Consider the following 23444-nt stretch of genomic DNA (forward strand, 5'->3'; position numbering starts at 1 on the left):
GGCCGCCACCCCCCCCACCGCTCGGCCGCCCCGGGCCCGTCCTGCCAAAAACGCCCCGCCGGGCTCTCTCTCTCCTTCCCTTTGCCCGGCCTTTGTGCCGGCGCCGGGGGCCCAGCGGTGCGGGGCGCGGCCGGGGCGGGGGCCGGGCCGGTTGCTCGCCCCGCGCCCGCGTCTCCTCCTCCCCCGTCCCACGCCGCCCACGGGTGGGTTGGGGGGGTGCGGGGTGTGTGGGGTGTTTCGCGGGGAGGGGCGGCGGCGAGCGCGGAGCAGAGGGGCGGGGGAGGGGTCTCGTTCTGGGCCCTTCGGAAATGGGAGGTGGCTAAGGCGGGCAGCGGTGGGAGCGATGGGAGGGCGGCGGGGCGCAGGCGGAGGCGCCTGAGCGCGGCGGGAGAGGGGGCGACACAGCCGCGGGGCGGGGGGCCCCGCTCCCCGCCGCACCCCCCTCCCGGAGCCGCGGTCCCTGCCACCGACCGGTTATTCCGGAGCCGCGAGAGGAAACGAGGGAGCGCGGAAAAGGAGGAGGGAGGAAAGGGGGGGAAAAAAAAAAAAAAAAGAAGGGGGGGCAGCGTTTAAATCCCTGCCCCCCGCTCCTCGCCGCCTCCATTCCTCCCTTCATTCGACCTCCCCTCAGGAGCCGCCGGTGAGTCCCTCGCCCGCTCCCAGCCGCTCCCGCCCCGCTTGTCATTGTCGCCCACTCGCTGCATTCTTTCGCGGCTGGATTTTAGCCCTCCGGTCCGTCTGTCGGGATGGGGAGCGGGGCGGCGCGCGGGAAGTTCGGCGGGGGCAGGGGCGCGCGGGGCCCGGGGGGCGCGGGCGGGCGGGAGTTGCGAGTTCGCGGCCCGGCGCCGTGCGGGGAGGAGGGCGGCACAGCGCCGGAGGGCACCGACTCCCGCCCTGCCTGCGTTCGCGGTGGGGGCTCGTATTGTCCCCGCTTCCCCAGGTGCGGCCGGGGAGCGGGCAGGACGAGCTGGGAATAACGTTTCCATCGGGGGGCCGGGAAGAGTGTCGGCTGCCCGCGTCGTGGCTGCAGCGGGCACGGGTGGGATTCGCCCCTTGCCGCTGCCCCCTCCTCTGGCACGCCAGGGTGCCGCCTGGGGACCGGGGCGCTGGCGAGATCCCGCACGGCTGGGTGCCATCGGGGTGGCGGCTGCGCTCCTCTGGAACCGGCCGAGATCCCTCGGCGTGTCCGGCTGGTTGTCCATTTGTTATTCAGGATTCCTGAAGAAGTGGCATCTGGGTTGCCCACGTTGCCCTTTTGGCCGTGCCATGGAGCCGGTGGCTGTTCTGTCTTGCTGGCTTGTGCTGGCCTCTGGCCGGCTCGGCTGCTGTTGCCCAGCGAATTGCCGGCTGTATTTTGCCGAGTGGCCGCTGTGCTGTTGAAGTGGCAGCCATTTGGTCACCGTGGCATTACTTTGCACGCCGCCTTTGCTGGCCGTGGAGTTGTGCCTTGATAGCTATTGTACGTTCCCGAAGTTGCTTTCCAGATGGGCAGTGCCTTTCCCTGCGTTTGCCTCAGTGCCGTGGCTGCCTTGAGTTCCGCAGACGATTCCTCATTTGCCAGGATGGCTACTGTAAGAATTTGTAGGGCTTTTGTCTGCAGGGTCTGTTTTTTGCTGGGCTGTGCCTTGAGAAGCAGCATGTCCTTACCGAGCTCGGCACGCAAATCTGTTGCCATTATTTCTGGTTGTACTGGGTGGATTGCACAGGAACCGCTATGCTTTCCAGCCTTGAAAAAGTGAGGAGAAAGTAGTGGGCCATTACCCTAAGGTGTGTAGCAGCAGAGCGAAGGAGGAGTTGGAAATGCCATTCATTTTGTGTCCACCTGAGTGCTGGAGCATGGTTACACACCCTTCAGGTGTGTGCTGCCTAAAGCTGCCGAGTTCAGCCTTGACCTCCCACTGGAGAATCCCACAGCTGTCTGAGTTGGGAGCTGGACTCTCTTTTCTTCTGAGCCCGAGGGTGTTGTGAATCACTGCTGTGCTGCACACACATTCCCAAGGGGCTGGAGCTCCACTGACATTACCCACGGATGGGACACTTGTAAATGTGAATGATCAATTTGTTAATTTCGAATTATTCTCTTTTGTCCTGTTTCTTGGCCAAGTTGTTAGTTATTTTGTGTCTGTCATTAGTGATGGCACAACCAATCATTTGTGTATTTCCCCAACTTCTTAGGAATGACCTGATCTTTCAAACCGGGCTTTTCCAGTTATGATTCATGGTGGAGCTTTTCAAGCATGGACAAAAAGTGAACTTATGGTACCATGGTTCTTGCTGGAAATTATTAGAAACCTCCAAACATTTGAAAATTAAGTGTGCAGTGAATCTTAATGAACACGATGAACAGGTTTAACCTGCTGCAGTGACCTGCCTTTACCTCTCTTCATATGCATTTGCCTCCTCCCCTGGGTTTTGTACCCCTTGGATACCTTTGAAAGGTTCTTGCATTCTCACCTTTAGGTTTGCCTGAACAAGGAATTACGGTGACATTTCTTGTGGGTGTACTTGTATTCCAAAATGGTAATGGTCATGCAAGGAACTGTGATTCTATAGCATGGTGTACGAAAAGCAGCCTGATCTGTATTGTTCTTCAAGAGGAGGAGGAGGAGCATCTAGGCCAGTCGGACTAGGTGATCGTATAGCATGGTGTACGAAAAGCAGCCTGATCTGTATTGTTCTTCAAGAGGAGGAGGAGCATCTGGGACAGTCGGACTAGGTGATCATTGTAGGTCCCTTCCAACTGAAATACTCCATCCTGATTTTATTTGTGGGTGAAATGCATCAGGCAGGTTTTTGTCTTCCCAAAATTCAGCCCCTGCCACTCCTTCTACACCTTCCCGGTTTGTCCTGGAGCTCTCTCATGTTTATCAGTGTTTTTCTTGGGGATGGAGGTGGAGTTGAGAGGAGCAGTCCATGTGGAATACAGAGCTGTGTAGGGAAGGTTCATTTATTTACCAGGTCTGGGGTGTAATACGTTTGCCAATGCAATTTCTGGAATTGGTCTGTGCATATGTTCAGCTGTGCCCCTCCTTAAATACCTACCCGAATGTTTGTCCATCCTCTATTATTCCTCCTCGTGTAATGCCTTTTCTTCTGAGAACCTGGTTTTCTGTCTGACTTCACCTTCCCCAAGTAATTTCTTTCTCCCAATCTCTTTTGGACAAATAAACTATTTTCTTGCCTTCATTGGATTTTCTGGTCTCATTCTTCCTCCATTAGGAGATGCTTTGGAAGTATGACGTATATTTCTAAAAGTTAATCACTTTATCTCTTCCATCTGTACTTATTGAAGACTATGTCTGGTGAAGTACAAAATAGCAGTGCTTTACAAACTTCTTAGAGGCTGAAGGAGAAGGCAGCACAAGTTCTGACTGTTCAAAAGTGAAGGCATCTCTGGAAAAGTCATGTCCTTAACCAAGTGAGCATGCCTAGGGTAGGTATTCTCTGCAGAACTAATTCCTGCGATCCCTGCTGGAGTCTGGTCACAGTGGATGGTTTAACACGAGCATGAGATGCTCCCTCTCAGTGCCTTCCCTGACCCGCTGAGGCTCAGCAGTGCCCAAGGCATGTGTTGCCAGGCTGGCCAGGTTCATGTCCCACTGCTCTTTGTCACGATGAGATGAGCACTGGAGAATCTTTCTGTCCTTCCAGTCCTGTTGGGCACTCGTGGGCCCACAGCCCATGTTGTCAGTGAGGTGTGTATGGAGAATGGTGAAACAGAAGGAGATGTTTCCAGTTCGTGTGGCTTGAGCTTCACCTCCCTACCAGTCTGGTTGGCTGTTTGGCCTTCGAATGTTGGGGATAAGGATTTGGCCATGTTTTAAGTTTAGCAGAAGCCAACTTTGTGAGGAAGCGATCCCTTCAGAAGCAGTGCCAAGCTTCCAGCTCTGATAATCCTCCTGCAGAAGTTTCTGAGCGTCTGTTTTCTCTGTGTGTTGTGGCAGCAAACACTGATTTGTTGTTGTCTCCTCCTGTAAAAATATCAATGTTTGATTGATCGTTGTGGCAGTATTTTCACCTACAAACCAAAGGCTAACTGCAATATCTTCTCCAGGCAATTTCGGCCAATGATGGTCTGTCTGGGCTTTGCTGAAGAAGAGGAGCTGGTTGCTCTTGATCTTACTTCATGTCTCTTGCCCTGGTGACATTCTTCATCACAGAGAGTTTAGCTGGAAAATTTTAGTCTTGTACTTCCCTGCTGTACAATGCACTTGGTGATAGCCTGTTTCTTCCACAAGGTCTCTCTGCGCTATAGATCACTTAAGTGAAGGTTGCATTTGAGCAACCTTCTTCTGTTTGGACAGTGAATTGGATTTACTATATGTGTGTATATATATATATTTATGTGTGTGTGTAAATCACAATATATATGGTCGTTTGTTTAATATAATATATCTCGTATAAAATATAATGTTATATAGTTATTAAATTTTATATTGATATATATAGCAGAGTGTATTGGATATAAAGTGTATCTATAGCACAGTATTTTGGATATACTGCTGGTTTTTTGTTTTAACAGTGCAACAGATGAAGTGATTTACTTCAGAATTATTCAGAGTTTGCCAGACACATAAAGAGGGCCCACCCTCCATGAAGAATGGTTTATCCAGTCATGGTTATCCATCAGGCTTTCCTCATACATTGCTAGACCATCGCTTTCAAAGTCCATTTTCACCCAGAGCTAGCTAGACCCTATCACCTTTTGGACAAATTCTATGACTGCTAATGAGTTTAGCATTGAAAAACCTGTTCTCATCAACTGGCTGGTCTGCACAAAGTATTAAGAGCAAAATTTTTCAATAAAATAAAAGAAAACCCTTAAAAATTTCAGTGACACACTAGATTCCTATGCAAATTTTTCAAGTGATTGTTTTTTTCCTGCTTTTCAAATTTTGCACTAATTCTGTGTTGGATTTGTCTGGCTTTAGCTAGATCCATTGGATTTGGGGGTCTTTGTTGTGTAGGTTAAAGAGCTGTCAGAAATCTTCCTTTGTAGTGCTCATAGGCCATCTTCAAGTCTTCTTTTAACATTCTCTCAGGTAAGCTATATTTATTCAGCTTAAGGTCATAAGGGGGAGGAGTTAATCACATTTCTCAATTTGTCAGCATCCTTTTTGGAGTACACAGGTAGAAGTGTGTGCACTACTCCCATGATTGCCTTACCAATCCTGTGTATAGTCAGGTGAAAATCACCTCTTTTCCTGCTCCTGAAGGATATTCCTTTCTCTGTGCACTGGTGGATTTCACTTATTCAAGGAAAGCCTTTTTAGAAGTCTTTCAGACTTCTGGGATGAGAGAGAAGGGATGAGGGCAGGATCATCCCACTTGGCCAGTCCTTGGCCAGTAGACCAAGGAGGAGCTGTGGGATCCCAAGCCTAGGAGTGGCTCAAAGTTTACCAGTGACTCATATCTGCTGTACTATTGTTCCTCTGCCCATTTCCCTGGCCCTAGTTCACTTCTTTCATTCTGGATGTGTCTGTCCATCTTTATCCTGTTCACGTGCTCGCCCTTGGCACACATGGCTCTCGTGTTGTCTTTGCTGTCAGTCATGAATCCCTGGAAACAGAGAATCTGAAGGGTATCCTTTGGGTCAGTGGCTGCAAAGTCATAGAATCATTTAGTTTGGAAGAGGCCTCCAGGATCACTGAGTCCAACCATTAATCTAATAATATAATTTTCTAATCTTATCTAATCTCATCAAATCCAGTCCAATCCAATCCAATCCAATCCAATCCTGTGCCATTTTCCTCAGATAGTCCTACAGCTTCCAGCTGTTTTCAGTGGAGGACCTCCATAGCCAGATATGGTTTCTAGCTATCCAGAAAGTGCCAGTGATTCTCTCTTGAATTAAACTCTCCAGTCTCCTGTCAAACACATAGAACCTTCTAGCACCCATGGTGTCCTTTAATTGGAAATTCTGCAGCCACCTCTTTCAAGAACTACACTTTCTTTTTAGTTGTTTTTGAACGTGTTTCTTCATCTTCTTGATGGTCATCAAATTTGTACTGGAAAAGACAGTAAAAAAATTATTTCATACCTAACCTCTAATTTTTATATATGGCTTTATGGTCCCCAGTCACATCCTCACTTCAATAACCTTTTCTCTGGACAGAGATGTCTAACCTACTCAGTCGTGCCTCTTCATTGCCCCTTCTGGTTCCTATGGAAGAAGCAGAATTGCACACACATTTCGAGATGTAGGAAAGCCATAGGTTTGTGTGGGGGCATAACGATGTTCTCCTCAAGAAATTCTAGCATGCAGTTTACTTTCTCGATGGCTGCTGGATGCCAAGGTGCCATTTTCATGGATCTGCCTCTTATATCCAAAGGGTGTCACTTGTGAGTTGCACCAGTCAGTTCAGAGTCCAGATGTCCCTTCCAGCTCTAGCATCGTCCTTGGAGTCTCTTGGCAGCCATCCTGTGATGTCTCTTGAGTAATTTGCTTTGCATGCTTAGCAAAGGGACATCTGTGTGTCGAAAGAGGGCTGTGAGGTGTTACAGTAGACCCTTGGCCCCTAACAGCTCCACAGGTAAGGTGTGCTCAGGTGTTCCAAATATAGAAGATGCTGCACTTCATAAAATTGAGTGTGGGGAATGTGATGTGTCCTTCCTCTGGATCATGCATCTGTAGGCTCCATCCCACTTGCAGAAGGTAGAGCCCAGTGTGGCTTTTTTTCCCGATCCACCACTGGGCTCTGCCAGCCTGTATCTCCAAGAGATCTGGAAGCCCTCCTCTGGGGAGACAGAATGATTCTTCTGGGATTTTTAAGTAAATCTGTTACATACTTAACAGTCATTTTACTGTGCCCTCAGGAATTGTTTTACGATTAACATAACCTTCTTTAGTACATCTAACCTTCATTTAGTGAATCAAACTTTATTTTCAGTTGCTTTTGCAAAAATTAATATCTTCTTCTATGCTGTAAATTAAGCTATTGTTAAATGCCTGAATATTTTTATTATTTATTACCTTGCTTTAGCTCTGTTATTTCACTCTGTTAATCATAATTTTTTTAACAGATACATTTTTATTTGAATGGAGGTTCCAGAATTAGAGTTTTCATTCTCAAAACAACATTCTTGTTCCTCATGGTTGTGCAAAATTAAGAAAACAAAACATTAATATAGGCTTAATAAAATGTAAACTAGCTTTATCTCCTAAGACTGCCAGTGCTTTGCAGTTATTTTTAGTATTCTTATTTGGCACCCTTTTCTGAAGCATGAGCATTTTAATTTTTATTTATTATTTTACTGCAGAGAAGGAGCACATAGCTAGCCTGACAAGTGAATTTGTCAACAAATACATAGAAGAAGGATTGAAGCTGTTGCCTCAAGATGAGTCTCTTTTTTGCATGGGAGGTGTTATTTTAGAATAATTTTAGGATATTTTATACTGGCGTGGATTGAAAGGGGCCTTAAACATCAGCCAGTTCCATCCCCCCTGCCATGGGCAAGGACACCTTCCACTAGACCACGTTGTTCCTGGTCCCTTGCATCTTGGCCTTAAACACTTGCAGGATTGGGGCATCCACAACTTCTCTAGGAAACCTGTTCCTGTGTCTCACTACTCTCATGGAAAATAATTTCTTCCTTATATTCAATTTAAACCTGCCCTCTTTCAGTTTAAAACCACTGCCCCTTGTCATGTCACTGCAGGCCCTGGTAAAATCTGTCTCTCTACCTTTCTTATAAGCCACCTTTACATGCTTAGAATCTTAGAATCACAGAATCATTAAGGTTGGAAAAGACTTCCAAGATCACCGAGTCCAGCTGTTGACCAAACATCACCTTGTGAGCTCAGCCCTAGCGCTGAGTGCCATGTCTGGTCATTTCTCAAACACTTCCCGGGATGGCGATTCCACTGTCGCCCTGGGCAGCCCATTACAAGGCTCAGCCACCCTTGCAGTGAAGAAATTCTTCCTGATGTGCAGCCTGAACCTCCCCTGGCACAGCTTGAGGCCGTTTCCTCTCATCCCATTACTTTTTGCCTGGGAGAAGAGGCCGACCCTCACCTGGCTACACCCTCCTTTCAGGGAATTGTAGCAGGTCCCTGTCCTTCCTCTGCTGGGGACCCCAGAGCTGGATGCAGCACTCCAGGTGGGGTCTTGCCAGAGCAGAGCAAAGGGGCAGAATTCCCTCCCTCACCCTGCTGCCAGTGCTGTTTTTGATGCAGCTCAGGACATGTTTGGCCTTTGGGCTGCAAGTGCGCATTGTTAGCTCATGCCCAGTTTTTTGTCCGTGTGTATCCCAAGATTTTTGCCACGGGGCTGCTCCCAGACTCTTCATTCCCCAGCCTATACTGATCCTGTTGATTGCTTTGACCCATGTGCAGGACCCGCACTTCACCTTGTTGAAGTTCATGAGTGTCACATGGTTCCACTCCTCAATCCTCTCAAGGTCCCTCTGGATGGCATCTCTTCCCTTTAGCCTATCAACCACTTGACTTGGTGTCGTCTGCAAGCCTGCAGAGAGTGCACTCAATCCCACCATCTGTGTCATTGATGAAGATATTAAATAGTATTGGTCCCAGATCCTTGGGGGACGCCACTGGTTCAGTGTTTCCAGTTTGACATTGAACTGTGAATTGTAACTCTTCGGATGGAGACATCACTGGCTTGGCAACTATCTCAGCTGACTCCCTCAAGGTCCTGGGATGCATCTCATCAGGACTTGTTCATGTTCAGTTCAGGTTTGAGACCTCAGGTGGTCTCAAACCTGGCTTCTTGTGGTGGGATTGTGAATCAGTTCTTACATACATAGATAGACCTAAATTGAGAGTCCATTCAGCTTGTGTATTAAAAGTGTGTGTGATTCACCCTCTGGCACAGAGTGGACTTTCTGAAAGCATAATAAATTAATATTAAATAATATTTGGTAAATAATCATAAATTTACATTTATTGTTAAAATTTATTTTAACACATCACATAGTGACCCATTCTATGCCATTATATTTTGAAGACAGAAGAATACAGTGAAATTCCACTACACTGCCAATATGAAATCGGTGTCTTTATGGAAAATAACAATTGACAGCTGTCACTATGTTCATACTGGATTTATATTGTGACCTCTTGAGCAGCAGTCACAGTTTGCACTTTTGTTGTATGCATTTCTGTCAGAGTTTGCCACATAACACTGTGCTGCCAAACCTCCCTGGCAGGACAGGTCTCAGCCTTTCCTGCCAGTGTCTGATGGCTGCTGGTGGTTGGATGTGCCTGTCCCAGCCCTTGTGGAGGGGTGTACTGAGGCCTGGGAGGTGTGTGCTCTGGTCCTGCAGTGACCTGCATGAGAGTGACCTGCAGGAGTCTTGTTCCTTGATTAATTCACTTCCCAACCTGAGTTCACAGCCCCTGCGTCCACCCAGTGTTGTAGTTACTTTGTAGGAGACAGAAAAATGCCTTTGTTTGAAAACTGCCTTTCATTTGTATACCTTCGTGTATTTGTTCTTAACAAGATTTACTGAATATAGTCATGGCAATATTCACACCCAGGATAATATGAGCCACAAATGTTTGCCATCTTGGTATTCAACCATTTTGGCATCCTAATCCCTCTGCTCGCAGAGTCGTTTTCCCTTTACAGTAATGTCACGCTCCAGGTATGTATCAAAGGACGGGGACGTGCAACCTGAACCCTGACCTGTTTTCTCATTGCTGTCCAACACTGAACACGATGCCCTTCCCCTTCCTTCCCTCTCTTTCTCTATCATGCCCTGTAGTGAAATGCCAGGGTTCAAGCATGAAATCAGGTAATTAGTCATTGGGAAATGCTGTACTTCAGGTTGTCTGATTGCAGTGTTTGGGACAAAGCTTAATATTTTTAAGGTCCTACACAGTCGTTAAAACCAATTACATTTTTGGAAATTTCGCCTTCATTTTACAAAATGAGGGATATTGAGACAGGAGTTAAAAATATTTGGGACCATCAGTCATGGGCAGTCATATATATATACACATACTGCTCTTCTTCCTAGTGATCTTCACCCATCAAGAGGGATCCATCAGTTAACATTCCAGCTTATGTTCAGGACACTTTTCAGCATCTGCAATGTGTTAAAAAGCAGCTGTGTTCATTTTGCCACCCTAGTTCCTCCCTCCAGTGCTAGTCCATCTCTTTGTAGAAGTGGGAGGAGAAAAAACAGGATGGGAACAGAGAGCTATTGAATTGCAGAGAAGTAGACTCAGTTTAATTCTCACATCTGACTTCTGAATCCCTGCCTTTGCATGCCAATACTTTGGATTTCATGTAGGATTTTGGATGTGATTCCTACATTTCAGAAAAGGACTTAAAGAGTAGTCACTGTGTATTGAAACAGTTCCCAAATGAAGAAGACAAGAGGTTTGCACTTCAGAACATCTGTACTTAGGCTAAAGCAGTCATTCCACTGACTCCTTACTCCAGACTTCCATGGACTAGCATTTATTTGCTTGGACTAGCATCTAGCAGAAGCTGGCTTTGTCTATAATAAATAAACAAAAAAGGGGATAATGTTAGCTCTTCTTCTTAAATGATGGTGGGAGCCTTCATCTCTCCCTTCTGCTGGCGCTGGCCCAGAGGGGGCTAGCTGGTCCTTAGCTGGACCATCTGATCTTCTCAAGCAGGCTGGAGCCCTGGACTTGGGCTGCCCATCCTGGGGCTTGCTCTGCCATTGAGCGCCTGCTGAAGTGTCAAAACCCTCCATGGCTCTGGCAGCATCTCCCTGTCTTCCTGGTCTCAGTGGAAACGGGCTCCTGGCTGCTGGACACGTGCTGGGTGTAGCCCTGCCTGCAGCTCCAGCGTGTGCAGTGCTTTGGTTCGTCATTTACACTTCTGGCCAGCCCTCAAACACCACCCCAGAAACTCGGTTCCCATTTCCTCTGCTTCTGTCGCCATCCAGGAAAGTTTATTTCCTCAAAGCCGCAGCCTGATGTGTAAATGCTCTCCTGAGCCAAGGACAAACATTCAGCCTGCTTTCAAAGAGGTAAAACCTGAGTGCTTCTCATTTGAGATGAACTTGTTTCCAGTTTGGTTACCTGGGAGAATTGCTCCACACGACAGCCTGGGAAGGAGAGAACCCATCTGTGTCCTTCAACAAAAGAGGAGCTGGACCTTGTAACCTTCTGGCTGTGGTGCAGGACAGTCCAGGCTTTGGGAAGGAGAATTACTTGGAGCTGAGGAGGAGGAGGAGGAGTGGGATCCATTTTGAATGCCACGTGGGGGATGCCTGTTGAGTGTGTGCTGCTCGCAGGAGACTTCACCAGGGCTTACGGGAGAATATGGAGGGGTTTGGGCAATAAGCCAAGCCAAGCGGGGTTGTGTGAAACGCAAACAGAAAATTGCAATTTGCAATGCCTCATAACTCAGTTGGACCTGTAAAGGGCTTCACAGGGCCAGGGAAAGGTTAACCCTTCCACAGCAGGCCTGTCACGTCTCACCTCCTAACCAAAACCATGGAGCCCTAAGAACCCTTCAGAGACATTTGCAGGGATCTTCAGCGATGGGAAGGGTTAGGTATAACTTGCTAATTGTAAAGGCTCGCTTAAATTGCAAGCTTTTATTTCATGGATGTTAAAATTAGAAGACGGATTTGTGATCCTCTCATCTGGCCATAACAGTTGCTATACTGCTATACTAAATAATGTGTGTGTCAGTTCTCGTACATATTTTAGTAAAGCCTTCAGTCTAAGTGACAGAAACTTCTGCCTCAGTCAGTGGTTGATTATGTCTCTTGAAATACCACTGTTTTTTCTGGCTTTCTTTGTTACTGCATAGTCAGTGGTTGGGATGAAGTACGGAGTGGGTATCCCTTTGAAAAAGGGAAGTTTCAGTTTGTGGCTGGCTGCACGTTATTTCCCTGATGACTGACTTCTCTGGGAAGAGGATGGTAATTGTCATTCCAGGGTTGCTGGAAAGCTGAAGGGAGACCTGTGTGCTGCGTTATCACTCTGGCTTCTTTGGTGTGGGAGGCGTGGGTGGTATCCCTGTGGAATGCAGGAAGCAGTGACATGGGCAGCCTGCTGCTGCTGCTGCTGCTGCTGTGCCTTCAGAGCTGAGCTGATACGTGAGGTTGCCACCATGGCATGAGTCAAAGCTGAGTTAAATTAGGATCACCTTAGGTATTACAATCTTTTGTTTCACGTAAGAAATGTTGATTCTGGATGCTTATCTAGAATAGCATCAGTGTAACTGGCTGAATTAGCAACCAAAGGCCAAAGCGTGACAGAAATATGAGCCTGTAAAACAAGTCAGCGGGTGGGGATTGGGAGTGGGCTGTGCCTCCATTAGGTCAGTTATAAACCATCATCAGCTATTTTCCTATTAAAGAAGAGGTCTCAGTTAATGAATTGATGTGTGTGGGAATTAATGCTGGATGAGTCCCCCTGGGGCTTTCGTGATGAAGGTCAAATAAAATATTAATGGAATTAAAACAAACAGTCCCCTGATTTTCCTAAGTACCTTCCGGATGGGTTTCTGTAAGCATTGGTCAGGGAAGATGTGGAGCCCCAGGAGAGACAGGCCAGTGTCATTACTCCCATTTCATGGTCAGGCAGATGAAGACAGTGGGAAGCAGTGACCCTGGGGCCACACAGTCCAGCAACAGGAGGTCTGAGAGTTCTCCTGTCGGATGCTTTTGCTGTGATCCCTGTTTTCAGAGTCAAAATGAGACAAATCGAAGTCATCCAGATTGCTTCTGCACTGCTTGGCTGGAAGCTGATTTTTCCAGGTGTAGGATGGTCTTCAGGAGCCCCAAATCCATAGGCTTCTTATTCACAAAATTCCTCTGTGCTTCCAGATGAAAGAATAAAAACATAGTAGTTGTGGCTTTTTTTCTGCTGGTGCCTCTTCCATGGGACACATTCCCTTGTCTTTCAGATTGTCCATTCCAGAAACTGAGTATAGCAGCTCAGATGACAGGCTTGGGAAGGATAAAGTCTTTTTGGTTTTGTGTGTGCAGTGCAGAGCAGTGGTCTAAAGTGGTCTAAAAGGTCTTTAGCTTGCTGGATTCAAGCAAGCTAACTTCAGGGGCAGTATCCCTGAATAATTTCCTCCAGTTCCCAGGCTAACACAAACATGGTACTTTCATACTCCAGAGTAGGAACTGTGTGATACAACAGGGTGTTAAATATCTACAGTAAAATGCTTTTGGACATGGCACAAAGCTGTAAATTGTTCCGGAGGGATCTCAGAAATCTTCCCGCTGCTGCAGAGTGTAAGGATGTGCTCTGCATCCCTGGGTATGACTTGCTCTGGAACACTGAGGAGCATCCTGCGTATTGAGGGGGAGGAGACCCCGGCAGGCACACCAGGCTAAACAGAGCTGGTGATGGGGTCGTGCAAAGCAGAGCTAAATGTGGTTTTTTGCACCTGTTTGTGCACCTTGGGCATGGAACAGCCCAAGCAAGACTTGTCACATTTTCTGCATAATGTGGTGGTGCGTGAGTGCATGTGGATGTGCTCTGGGGAGGGCAGGGCTGTACAGAGCCCTTCAGCAAAGGCCACTTTGCTGAATGACCAGTGACACAGGGCTAGCAAATGGCAACACGTGGCCAGGTAAGGCTGGTGTAACTTTCTGCACTGACAGCAAGTGCGAAGATGAACTAGCAAAGTCAGAAAAATTGTAATTGGGAACATCTTAAAACACTTTCCTGTTATTTTTTTCCCAAGAAAATGAAAATACTAAAATTATTCCAGAGGACAGATAACATTCTGATAACCATTCCTTCTTGCATCCTCCAAAGCAGCGTTATTGGGCCCCAAATCATAGAATTAGATAATCACAGAATGGCTTGGATTAAGAGAAGCCTTAAAGATCATCTACTCCCAATACTCCTGCCATGGACAGGGACATCTTCCACAAGACCAGGTTATTCAAAACCCCATCCAGCCTGGCCTTGAACACTGACAGGGTTGGGGGATCTGTGAGGCAACCTGATCCAGTGCTTCATCACCCTCAGAGTAAAAGAGTTTCTTCCTAATATCTAATTTAAATCTGCCCTCTTTCAGTTTGAAGCCATTAAAAATATATACCTCACCTCATGCACATATCACTCCTAGAAATTGGAAATTAGATATGGCAGTGGGCAAATCTTTTCCCACTTTTCTGATGGGAGAGTTTATTGCATTCTTGGTAAACAGACTCAAGTCTCTAAATAAGGAAGCAATAATAATTTTGTCATATTTCTATAGCAAACCACAAAAGAGTGTTCTATAGTTCACTCAGTCTTTCTCCCCCCTCACCTGCTTGTCTGCCTTTCAGGATTCAGCGGGATCTCACTGCGTGGCTGGTGTAATCTTCGCTTCCAGAAGAGCTGCCCATCTCCATCTCCTCGGAAACAGCCGAAGGGGGTTGCGGAGTCATAAAAATTTATGTTTTCATCAAACCGGGCCAAGGAGAATGGGGGTCCCACACCCAAAAGAATGAAGACACGACAGAACAAGGATTCAGTACGTGGGGTGGGAGAGGGGGGTGGGACACGAGAGCCAGGCTGGAGGTGTGGGTTGGAACTGAGGCTCCCTGCAAAGGTAGTGGGCATGAGTTGGGCACAGTGGAGTGCAGGGGGTTCAGGGGCCTAGGGAGGCTGGGCACAGAGCAGGAGAGGTGGGAGATGCAAAGCAGGACTGACACAGTGATCCCTCTCTTAGATGTCAATGCGGAGTGGACGGAAGAAAGAGACTCCGGGGCCCCGAGAGGAGCTCAGGTCACGGGGTCGAGCTTCCCCTGGTGGTGTCAGCACCTCCAGCAGTGATGGCAAAGCTGAGAAATCCCGACAAGCGACAAAGGTAATATCAGCTGGAACACAAGTGTGGGGTGGCCACGGACTGCCCAGATTGGGTGGGATCCATTTGAGGATCCAGGGACACAGACCAGAAGAGATCCACTAAGTAGCCTGTGCTGGGTTAGCTTTCTGAAATGGGCAGAATTCCTCTTTGCTCTCATCCTCACTGTCTTGCACTTTCCCAATAACTGGTGTCCAGTCTCACCAGACCCTTTTAGTGCTCATTTTTGCCATATGCTGTGTCCGTGTTGGTCTGCTAGTGTCATCGACACACGTGCCATGGTGGCTGTGTCTCACCTGCTGCAGCCTGTGAAGACCCGTCGGGTTGGAGGATTTCCCGTGACTCTCCACCTCTGTGTTCTCCTTGTCTCCTTGCAGAAAGGCCGGTTGGAGGAATCCTGCACCCCCAAGAGCAGCAAGCAGGGCCGGACAGAAGAGATCTCAGAGAGTGAAGGGGAGGACACCAATGCTCCCAAAAAAACCAAAACTGAGGTGAGCTCTCCGTGCTGTGATTGCTGGCATGTGCCAGTCCAGAGCAAAGGAATCTCCAGTTCCCTGTCCATGCTGCTCAATCCTGCCCAGCTCGAGGTTCCGGCTGCTTGAGAGCCCTGACACCTTGGGTTTTGCACTGCAGCTCTTCCAACCTAAATGGCATCTACAAAGATGGCACCAGGAGTGATGACTGAGCAGATGGAGGCTCTCTGTCTCATTTGCCTTGTGTTCAGGGGGCTGCTGTGCTGTCAGAGCTGGGGATGTGCCCTGCCTTTTCCACCTGAGTGGCAAGAGCCTGGCTCCGTGTGCAGCTGCAGGTTGGGCTGGAGTCAGTCCCTTCTGATCCCCAGCACAGTGTGACATGGAGGGGCTTAAGCCATTGGGTTCCAGGTGACAGTCATGCAAAACCTGCTCATGCACACACAGAGCCGTGGCAGGGCTTTTCCAAAACACTGACAGCACCAGGCTGGATTGGTGGTTGGATGGTTGGAAGACTCAGCTCTTGTGCTTCTCCATTCCCTGTTAGCCTATTCAGGGAACTGGCCTTAAAGGCCTGCAAACATGGGGATGCTTGCTCATGTTAAGAGGTCCTTATAACTCAGCCACCTTAGTTCCACTTCTGTAGTTTCTCCACATGGACAGTCTGTTCAGCGCAACAGTGGTGTTTTTTCAGCTTAGCCTCCCTTGCTTAGAGTGGCACTTGTTAGTTACCCTTACCCATGATGGCTGCTAATCACCAATGCACATTGTCTGAGGCAGCAGGTGGTGGGGAGGAGCAGGGGTTGGGAAGCACAGGGGGAGCTCCTGGAAGTAAGGAGTGGAACAGTGAGAGGGGTCTGGGTGGGAGCTGGTCTCCTTGACCAGGGAGAACTCTGCAGGGGCAAGAGGAGCAATTCTGGGCCTGGGGCCGGTGGCCTGTGCTGGGACCACTGCTGTGTGTGCTGCTCCATGCCACCTGTGATACCATGTCCTGGCCAAGAGCCCACCAGCCGTGTTGTGTCTGTTCCTTCTCAGCCTTGTGTGTGACAGTTCCCTGCCCTCTCTCACTGCCTCTTTGCACAAGGTAACCCTGTTACCTTCCTGAACACAATGCTCATGAAGGACCTGAGAGCACTGGAAAGGAGGCAGGAGGACTGGTGTTATGTATACCTTGCCAGACAATGTCTCCTTTCCTCTGTGAGGTTTTCCAGTGCTGGGGCTGGCAGAGAAAGGTCAGAAAACAAGTTCTCTGGGAGCTTGAAGTGTGTCACGTGTGGTCTGGGAGGCCTCATAATGCCCTTTTCCTCCTCCTTCCTACTTCAGGAGTTGCCCTGTCCTCCATCCCCATCCGATGTTGACAGCCTCGACGGCCACAGCTTCAATGATGAGATGAGCAGCGACCCACGGGACATTGACCAGGATAACAGGAGCACCTCGCCCAGCGTCTACAGCCCTGGGAGCGTGGAGAACGACTCCGACTCCTCTTCTGTGCTGTCCCAGGGGCCGTCTCACTCCTACCACCACCCCCCGCTCTTCCCCGAGAGCCCGCCGGTAGCTCCCCCTCCCGACAGCCTGGCCCGTCCCCCAGAGCCCAGCTTTGGGCTCCCGGGCGAGGTGCACCCCCAGGGACCCCCTGCAGGAAGTTACCATTCCCAGCTGGAGGGCCAGGCCTCACGAATTTTCCAGGCTCAAGCCCCACAGACACCTGCCTCCTCCTCCTCCTCTTCCTCCTCCTCTGCTGTTGCTGCCCCTTCCGCTCCCCCTTCCTCCTCCTCATCGTCTTCCTCTTCCTCCTCCTCTTCCTCCCACACTCCCCTTTATCCTACGGCCAATGTGGTCCAGGTGGGGGCCAAAATTGCCAGTGGAGTGGGGGGGCTCCCAGCACCAGGGGCTCGTGAGCAGACCCTCGGCGCCAAGCACAATCCACCCCCTACCACCCCAATCTCTCTGGCGTCGGTAGGAGGAGGGCTCCCCCCTCAAAAGACCCCCCCAGCCAACCCCCCGGCTGCCCCCCCGGCCTCGGCCCCTTCCTTCCCCCACGTCTCCTCCAACCTGCCTCCTCCGCCGGCCCTGCGCCCCCTCAACAACGCGGTGGCCGCCTCCAGCTCCCCAGGGATGGTGGGGCAGGCCCTGAGCGCCCACCTGCCCTCGCCCCACAGCATGGGGCAGGACAAGGCGCCGGCCCTGGCCCCCTCCCGCTACCCCTACGCCCCGCCACCGCTGCCGCCGTCCAGCTCCTCTGCCCAGTACCCGCAGCCCTCCCCGGGCCAGCCCCTGCCCAGCTACAGTGCTTCCTACGGGCACTCCTTCCCCCCGCCCAGCGGCCTCTCTGTCTCCAGCCAGCCCCCCAAGTACACCCAGCCCTCCCTGCCCTCGCAGCCCGTCTGGAGCCAGGGGCCACCCCCTTACAGCCGCCCGCTGGGCAATGCTGGCTCCCACCCCGCTGCCCCTTTCCCTGGCCAGTCCCCCCATCACCAGCAGCCTCCCCAGCAGCACCACCACGGTCACGGGAGCAGCGGGGGCGTCTCCCCAGCAGCCACAGCTCCTCCCCAGCCCCCCGGGGGCTATCCCCACGGCCTGGAGTCCAGCAGCCATCACCCTTCCCATCCCACCTACGGGCTGCGCCTCTACCCTCCGCACAGCCAGGCCGCCTACAGCCAGGCTCCCTCCGCCACTGCGGCCGCTGCGCCCTCTTCCTCCTCCTCCTCCTCGTCCTCATCCTCTTCCTCGTCCTCCTCTGCTGCCTCTTCCCAGGGAAGCTACCCCAGCATGTGCACGCACCCACCGGGGCAGAGTCCTGCCACCTACACCTTCCCCCCGCCGCCACCCCCGTCCCCTGCTCACGGGGCTGGCCCTCCAGTCACCTCTGCTGCCACCACCCTCTCCACCGTCATTGCCACCATGGCCTCCCCCTCTGCAGCTCCCTACAAGACGGTGTCGCCCCCAGTACCCCCGTCAGCTGTGGCGCCCTATGGGAAGCGGGCGGCCTCCCCTGTCCCCACCTTCCAGCCCCCGGCCCCCTACAAGCCGGGCTCGCCCCCCACTTCCTCGGCTGCCCCTTTCCGTGCAGCCACCCCTCCTGGCTACCGGGTGGCCTCTTCCCCTGTGGCGGGGGGCTACAAAGCCCCCTCACCCGCCCCCTCTGCCCCACCACCCTTGCCAGGGAGCATGGCTGCCCCGGCGCCGCCGCCACCCCCGCTGCCCCTCAGCGCTGCTCAGATCAAGCAGGAGCCGTCGGAGGAGTACGAGCCCCCGGAGAGCCCCGTGCCACCTGCTCGCAGCCCCTCGCCACCCCCCAAGGTGGTGGATGTGCCGAGCCATGCCAGCCAGTCAGCCAGGTGAGGGGAGACTGGTTTCTCCAAAGGATGGGGAGGGGCAGGGAGGAGGAACTCACCCCAAGGCTGAGGTGCAGCTACGCCCTTTTGCCTTTTTCATGATGCTCTTCACATCCCCACAGTGCCTCTCCCACAGTAGCTGTCCCTGTCCCCATCCCTGCTCACCAGCCCTGTCAGCACTGACAGGCTTCCCCTCTCATCCCCAGATTCAACAAACACCTGGACCGTGGCTTCAACTCCTGCTCCCGCACAGACCTGTACTTTGTGCCCCTTGATGGCTCCAAGCTGGCCAAGAAAAGAGCAGACTTGGTGGAGAAAGTGCGTCGAGAGGCTGAGCAGAAGGCCCGTGAAGAGAAGGAGCGCGAACGGGAACGGGAGCGGGAGAAGGAGCGGGAGCGGGAGAAGGAGCGGGAGCTGGAGAGGAGTGTGGTAGGTCTGGGAGTCCCACTGCCGCAGCGCAGCCGGGGCGGATGCTCAAGGGCCCCCTCGGCCGCTCCCCGCTGGGACCCTGAAGCCGGTCTCTCTGCTCTTTTGCAGAAGATGGCCCAGGAGGGCCGTCCGGTCGAGTGCTCGTCCCTCGGGCCGGTTCCCCACCGCCCCTCCTTCGAGCAGGGCAGTGCTGTAGCGACTGTTCCCCCATACCTGGGCCCTGACACGCCGGCTCTGCGCACCCTTAGCGAGTACGCCCGGCCCCACGTCATGTCCCCCAGCAACCGCAACCACCCTTTCTACGTGCCCCTGGGCGCCGTCGACCCGGGCCTGCTGGGCTACAACGTGCCAGCCATCTACAGCAGCGATCCAGCCACGCGGGAGCGGGAGCTGCGGGAGCGGGAGGCCCGCGAACGAGACCTGAGGGACCGGGACCTGCGCGAGCGTCTCAAGCCTGGCTTTGAAGTCAAACCGGCCGAGCTGGAGCAGCTCCATGCCGTGCCCGCTGCTGCCATGGATCCGTTCCCACGCCACGGTGGGCTCAGTCTGCAGACGGCCCCCGGCCTTCATCCCGCTTTTCCCTTCCACCCAGGGCTGGGCCACTTGGAGCGGGAGAGGCTGGCGCTGGCAGCTGGCCCGACCCTTCGTCCCGACATGTCCTACGCCGAGCGCTTGGCGGCTGAACGCCAGCACGCCGAGCGGGTGGCCGCTCTCAGCAATGACCCTCTGGCCCGGCTGCAGATGCTCAATGTGACACCTCATCATCATCAGCATTCCCACATCCACTCCCACCTCCATCTCCACCAGCAGGATGCCATACACGCAGGTAAGGGCCGCATGGTGGTGGTGCCCTGCACAAAGCCCTGATTTCTGTCCTACTGTGTCTTCCTTGCACTCCCTCCCTCCGGCCCTGGGGGACCCTAAAAGCTGACAGGATTAAACTTGGAGGCTATAGATCTTCAGCCAGAAGAGCCCAACATCATGGTTATTCTTCCTTTTCCCCACTCCCATCCCACCAAAGGCACTGACGCTGCTGATCAGTGGCCAGCAAAACTGTTTGCACTGTGTCCTTTTGTTCTGGATCTGTGGGGCCACAGTACAAGTGCTGGAGTCCCACTGACTGCCTGGGTGGTGCTGCTGTGAACTGCATTCCTTAGACTGGAGTCTGCAGAGGGAGCGGGAGCCCTGCTAGAACAGTTTTGGCAGTGTCCTTAGGACTAATGAAATGCTGGTTCTCAGTGGCTGCAGACAGTGGGATGGGAGGGGATAGGAAGTGGGGTGATCATAAGGAACCGGAGGCTGCTGTTCTTCAGAATTGAATGGTGGTCCCTTCCATTTCCACATCCTGCAGGAAAGCAAAGTAAAACATTTGGGGATTAAAATCTTAGGGAAGCAAAGCCCAAGCTACAGTGCAATAGGAAAAAAGCGTTGTGCCTGCTCAGATGCTGTGAGCGGTCAGTGGGGTCTGGTGTCAGTCACAGATGCTGGCTCTGAGCAGCTGCAACTGCTCAGAGATGGCATGAGGTACAAGTGAATGTCCATTTTCCCTGCCATCCATGGCTGGGCACCTTATTCTGGCTGGGAGTCCAAACCACTAGAAAGAGAATCTGTCGTGGATAGGACCTGGAAAAGAAAGCATCCAGCACAAATATGCATGTGTCGGGGTGACAGATGGGCATGATATGGGGTGCAGACCTGATTGCAGAGCAGGTCCTTGCAGAACCCTGCTGAACTTTTAAGGAGCTGTATTTCTAAGGAGCAGTATTATTTCCTGAGGAGGGTAAGGACAGAGCTCTGCCAGACTGGTTCACATGAAGTTCGATGCAGGCACAAAGAGTTAACACTCGGAAGGAGATGACACTCTGTTGTTTAGCTGTGAAATCATCCCATCCCTGACACACTCTGACCCTCTCTCTGTATCTGTTTTGTGAGGCCTTGTGCCTGTCTCTGTGTTACCTGCTGCAAAGCCCGGGACAATTATCTTGTGGCATCTTTTCTTCCCAGCCTCAGCCTCCGTTCACCCTCTAATCGACCCCCTCGCCTCGGGATCACACCTCACCCGGATACCATACCCGGCTGGAACCATCCCCAACCCTCTCCTGCCTCACCCTCTACATGAGAATGAAGTGCTGCGCCACCAGCTCTTTGGTAAGGAACTTCACAGGGACTGCTGTTCTCCTCCAAAGAGCATCAGCAGAGTTCCAGGGGGGCAGGGGCGTCCTGGGGTGTCACAGGACCGGATGAGTTCTCTTAAGCAGAGCATAGGACAGGCCCACGCTGTCGGGATGAGCAGGTCCTGCACGTGGGCAGGGATGGGAATGGGGATGCAGCAGGGTCTTGGCTGAGCTCTGGGGCCTTGGATGGAGCATTAACTGGGCTCTTCTCTGTGTCACCTTTGGCTGCAGCCGCACCCTACAGGGACCTGCCGGGCTCCCTGTCGGCGCCCATGTCGGCGGCGCACCAGCTGCAGGCCATGCACGCGCAGTCGGCTGAGCTGCAGCGCCTGGCTCTGGAGCAGCAGCAGTGGCTGCACGCCCATCACCCTCTGCACGGCGTGCCGCTGCCCACGCAGGAGGACTACTACAGGTGCGTGCAGCTGCTCTCTCCTCACCAGAACGCCTCCAGGCCCAGCCCTGGCGTGGGGCTGGCACAGGCAGTGGGAGCAGGGAAGCATTGCCCCTGGAGCGGGTGCCTGTGGCCAAGCCCACATGGGGCACAGCTGTGGCTGGCCACCAGGAAGGTCGTACTTGGCAAGTGGCTACTGAGTGGCTAATCCCTTGTGAGATCTCAGCTCCTCCCCTCTCGGGGGGGAGGTAACTTTTATGTGTTTCATACGTGTTAATGCAGTTATGACTAACTGATAGCCCTGCCAAAGTACAAAACATTTTTAAGGGTTTGATGGTTTTGCCAAGTAAGGAATTCACAAGTGCATGGGGAGGTACACTGGGAAAGAGAGAAGTGGAATGTTGTACCTTTCCAATAGTATCTCCTACTTCAAGGATCTACAAAACCTCCTAAGCCAGCAGTGTTGTGTGGGTCCAGATGAACAAAGGCAGGGGAATGGTGTAAATTGCCTTTTTCCCTTTCACTATTGAGTTGTTCCTCTTTTTTATCCTAGCCACCTGAAGAAGGAAAGTGACAAACCCCTTTAAATGGACTTCTACTGTCAGTGTGACATCATCATGTCTTTCTCTCAAGAGGAGCAATCAATCAACCAAATCCTGGGGGAGGGGAAGCTGCAAAGTGACACATCCCGATCCCACCATGCAGTAGAGTACCAGAGAAGATGACAAAAAGTATGGGATGGCATCCTGGGAAAAGTGGAGGAGAGAAAATGGGGAGGGACTGAAACACCACTAATGGACCTGAAGCGATTGGTACGTGATTTCAGCTGAGCTCTGAAGAGAAGAGAATCAGCATTGCACAGAGCTCAGAAGGACAAAGACTGACATGAATTCAGGGTGGCAGGAGCTCCATCCTTTTGGGGGAACAGTTGCATTAAATAAAAAGCGCAGAGCATTGCAGGACTTGGTGTACAGGATGCTCCTGCCTTTTCTGCTTCTGCAAGGAGGAGGTGCAGCCAAGAAATAACTGCAAACACAAAAGAGCCTTTTTTCCAGATGCCTCCTCAACACCCCACCCCCCTTTAAGTGTAAGATACTGCTTAGCGATACAGAAAAGCAACGTGGAACTTTTTCAGATTAGCCAGAGCAGCTTCCCGTTCTCCCAACATCCCTTCAGATGCAAACAAAGCGTTCCAGGTCCCTTCCTGAGCGGCCTCTCCTGCCGGCGGAGGGTCCGGTCCCAGCCATCGGGGTGCAAAGCACCGCAGGACTGTTTGCAGGACGGTGGCTGTGCTTTCCCCAGCTGACGGGAACGGGCACGGCCACGAGGTGCGAAGCACCAGCAGACTGTTTTGGAGACTGCCATCAGCACCGTGAGCCCCGTGGGGAGAGCTGGCGTGGCCCAGCGGTACCACTGCGTCCTGGGACTGTCTGTAAGATGGTGGCTGCCCCTTTCCCCTCACCCATCCTAATTGATGTACTTTAACTCATGCACATCCTATTAGACGTGGCAGTTTTATGTAGCAACTTGTGACTCCCTTGCCCCCGCGTGCGTGTTCTGATTTCACAGTTGTATCTCTCAATTGGTCCCCCATATATATATATATTTACTTAACCATTAAAGGAAAAAAACAACCAACAACCCAGCTATGGAAAAGAAAAAAAAAAAAAACAACCACCTAAATGATGTTCCCCACGCACTCCCAAGCCCTGACACACATTCTAATAATTTATATATATAAATATATATATGAAGCTCTTAAAAAAGGAAAAAAAAAAGACAAAAAAACCCTTTCAGAAACGGGACTCTGGTGTGTTTATTTCTTTTCAGTGGGGCCCGGAGGGGAAGGGCAGAAACACTCCCGGTGAAAAGTGGGAGAGGCT

General features: G+C 51.6%; 1 protein-coding gene across 1 annotated transcript; it reads left to right on the forward strand.

Annotated features, from left to right (window-relative positions):
• Window positions 1-278: 278 nt before the first annotated feature.
• ATN1 (atrophin 1) lies at window positions 279-23358 on the forward strand. The gene is made up of 10 exons (XM_041464040.1): window positions 279-640; window positions 14242-14429; window positions 14628-14765; window positions 15140-15253; window positions 16556-18570; window positions 18774-18996; window positions 19105-19822; window positions 21001-21144; window positions 21402-21582; window positions 22115-23358. The coding sequence occupies exons 2-10, from the start codon at window positions 14352-14354 to the stop codon at window positions 22146-22148; spliced, it is 3645 nt and encodes a 1214-aa protein (XP_041319974.1). The 5' UTR covers window positions 279-640; window positions 14242-14351; the 3' UTR covers window positions 22149-23358.
• Window positions 23359-23444: the final 86 nt, after the last annotated feature.

Source organism: Pyrgilauda ruficollis, unplaced genomic scaffold (genome assembly GCF_017590135.1).
Source record: "Pyrgilauda ruficollis isolate IOZ18807 unplaced genomic scaffold, ASM1759013v1 scaffold17, whole genome shotgun sequence".
Taxonomy (NCBI): Eukaryota; Metazoa; Chordata; class Aves; order Passeriformes; family Passeridae; genus Pyrgilauda; species Pyrgilauda ruficollis.

Bases quoted from the DNA above. Each gene is read 5' to 3' on its own strand.
- ATN1 (XM_041464040.1), top strand. From the start codon at position 14,352: ATGTTTTCATCAAACCGGGCCAAGGAGAATGGGGGTCCCACACCCAAA. The intron at 18,571-18,773 runs GTGAGGGGAGAC...TCTCATCCCCAG, and splicing joins CATGCCAGCCAGTCAGCCAG to ATTCAACAAACACCTGGACC. The intron at 21,145-21,401 runs GTAAGGAACTTC...CTTTGGCTGCAG, and splicing joins GCTGCGCCACCAGCTCTTTG to CCGCACCCTACAGGGACCTG.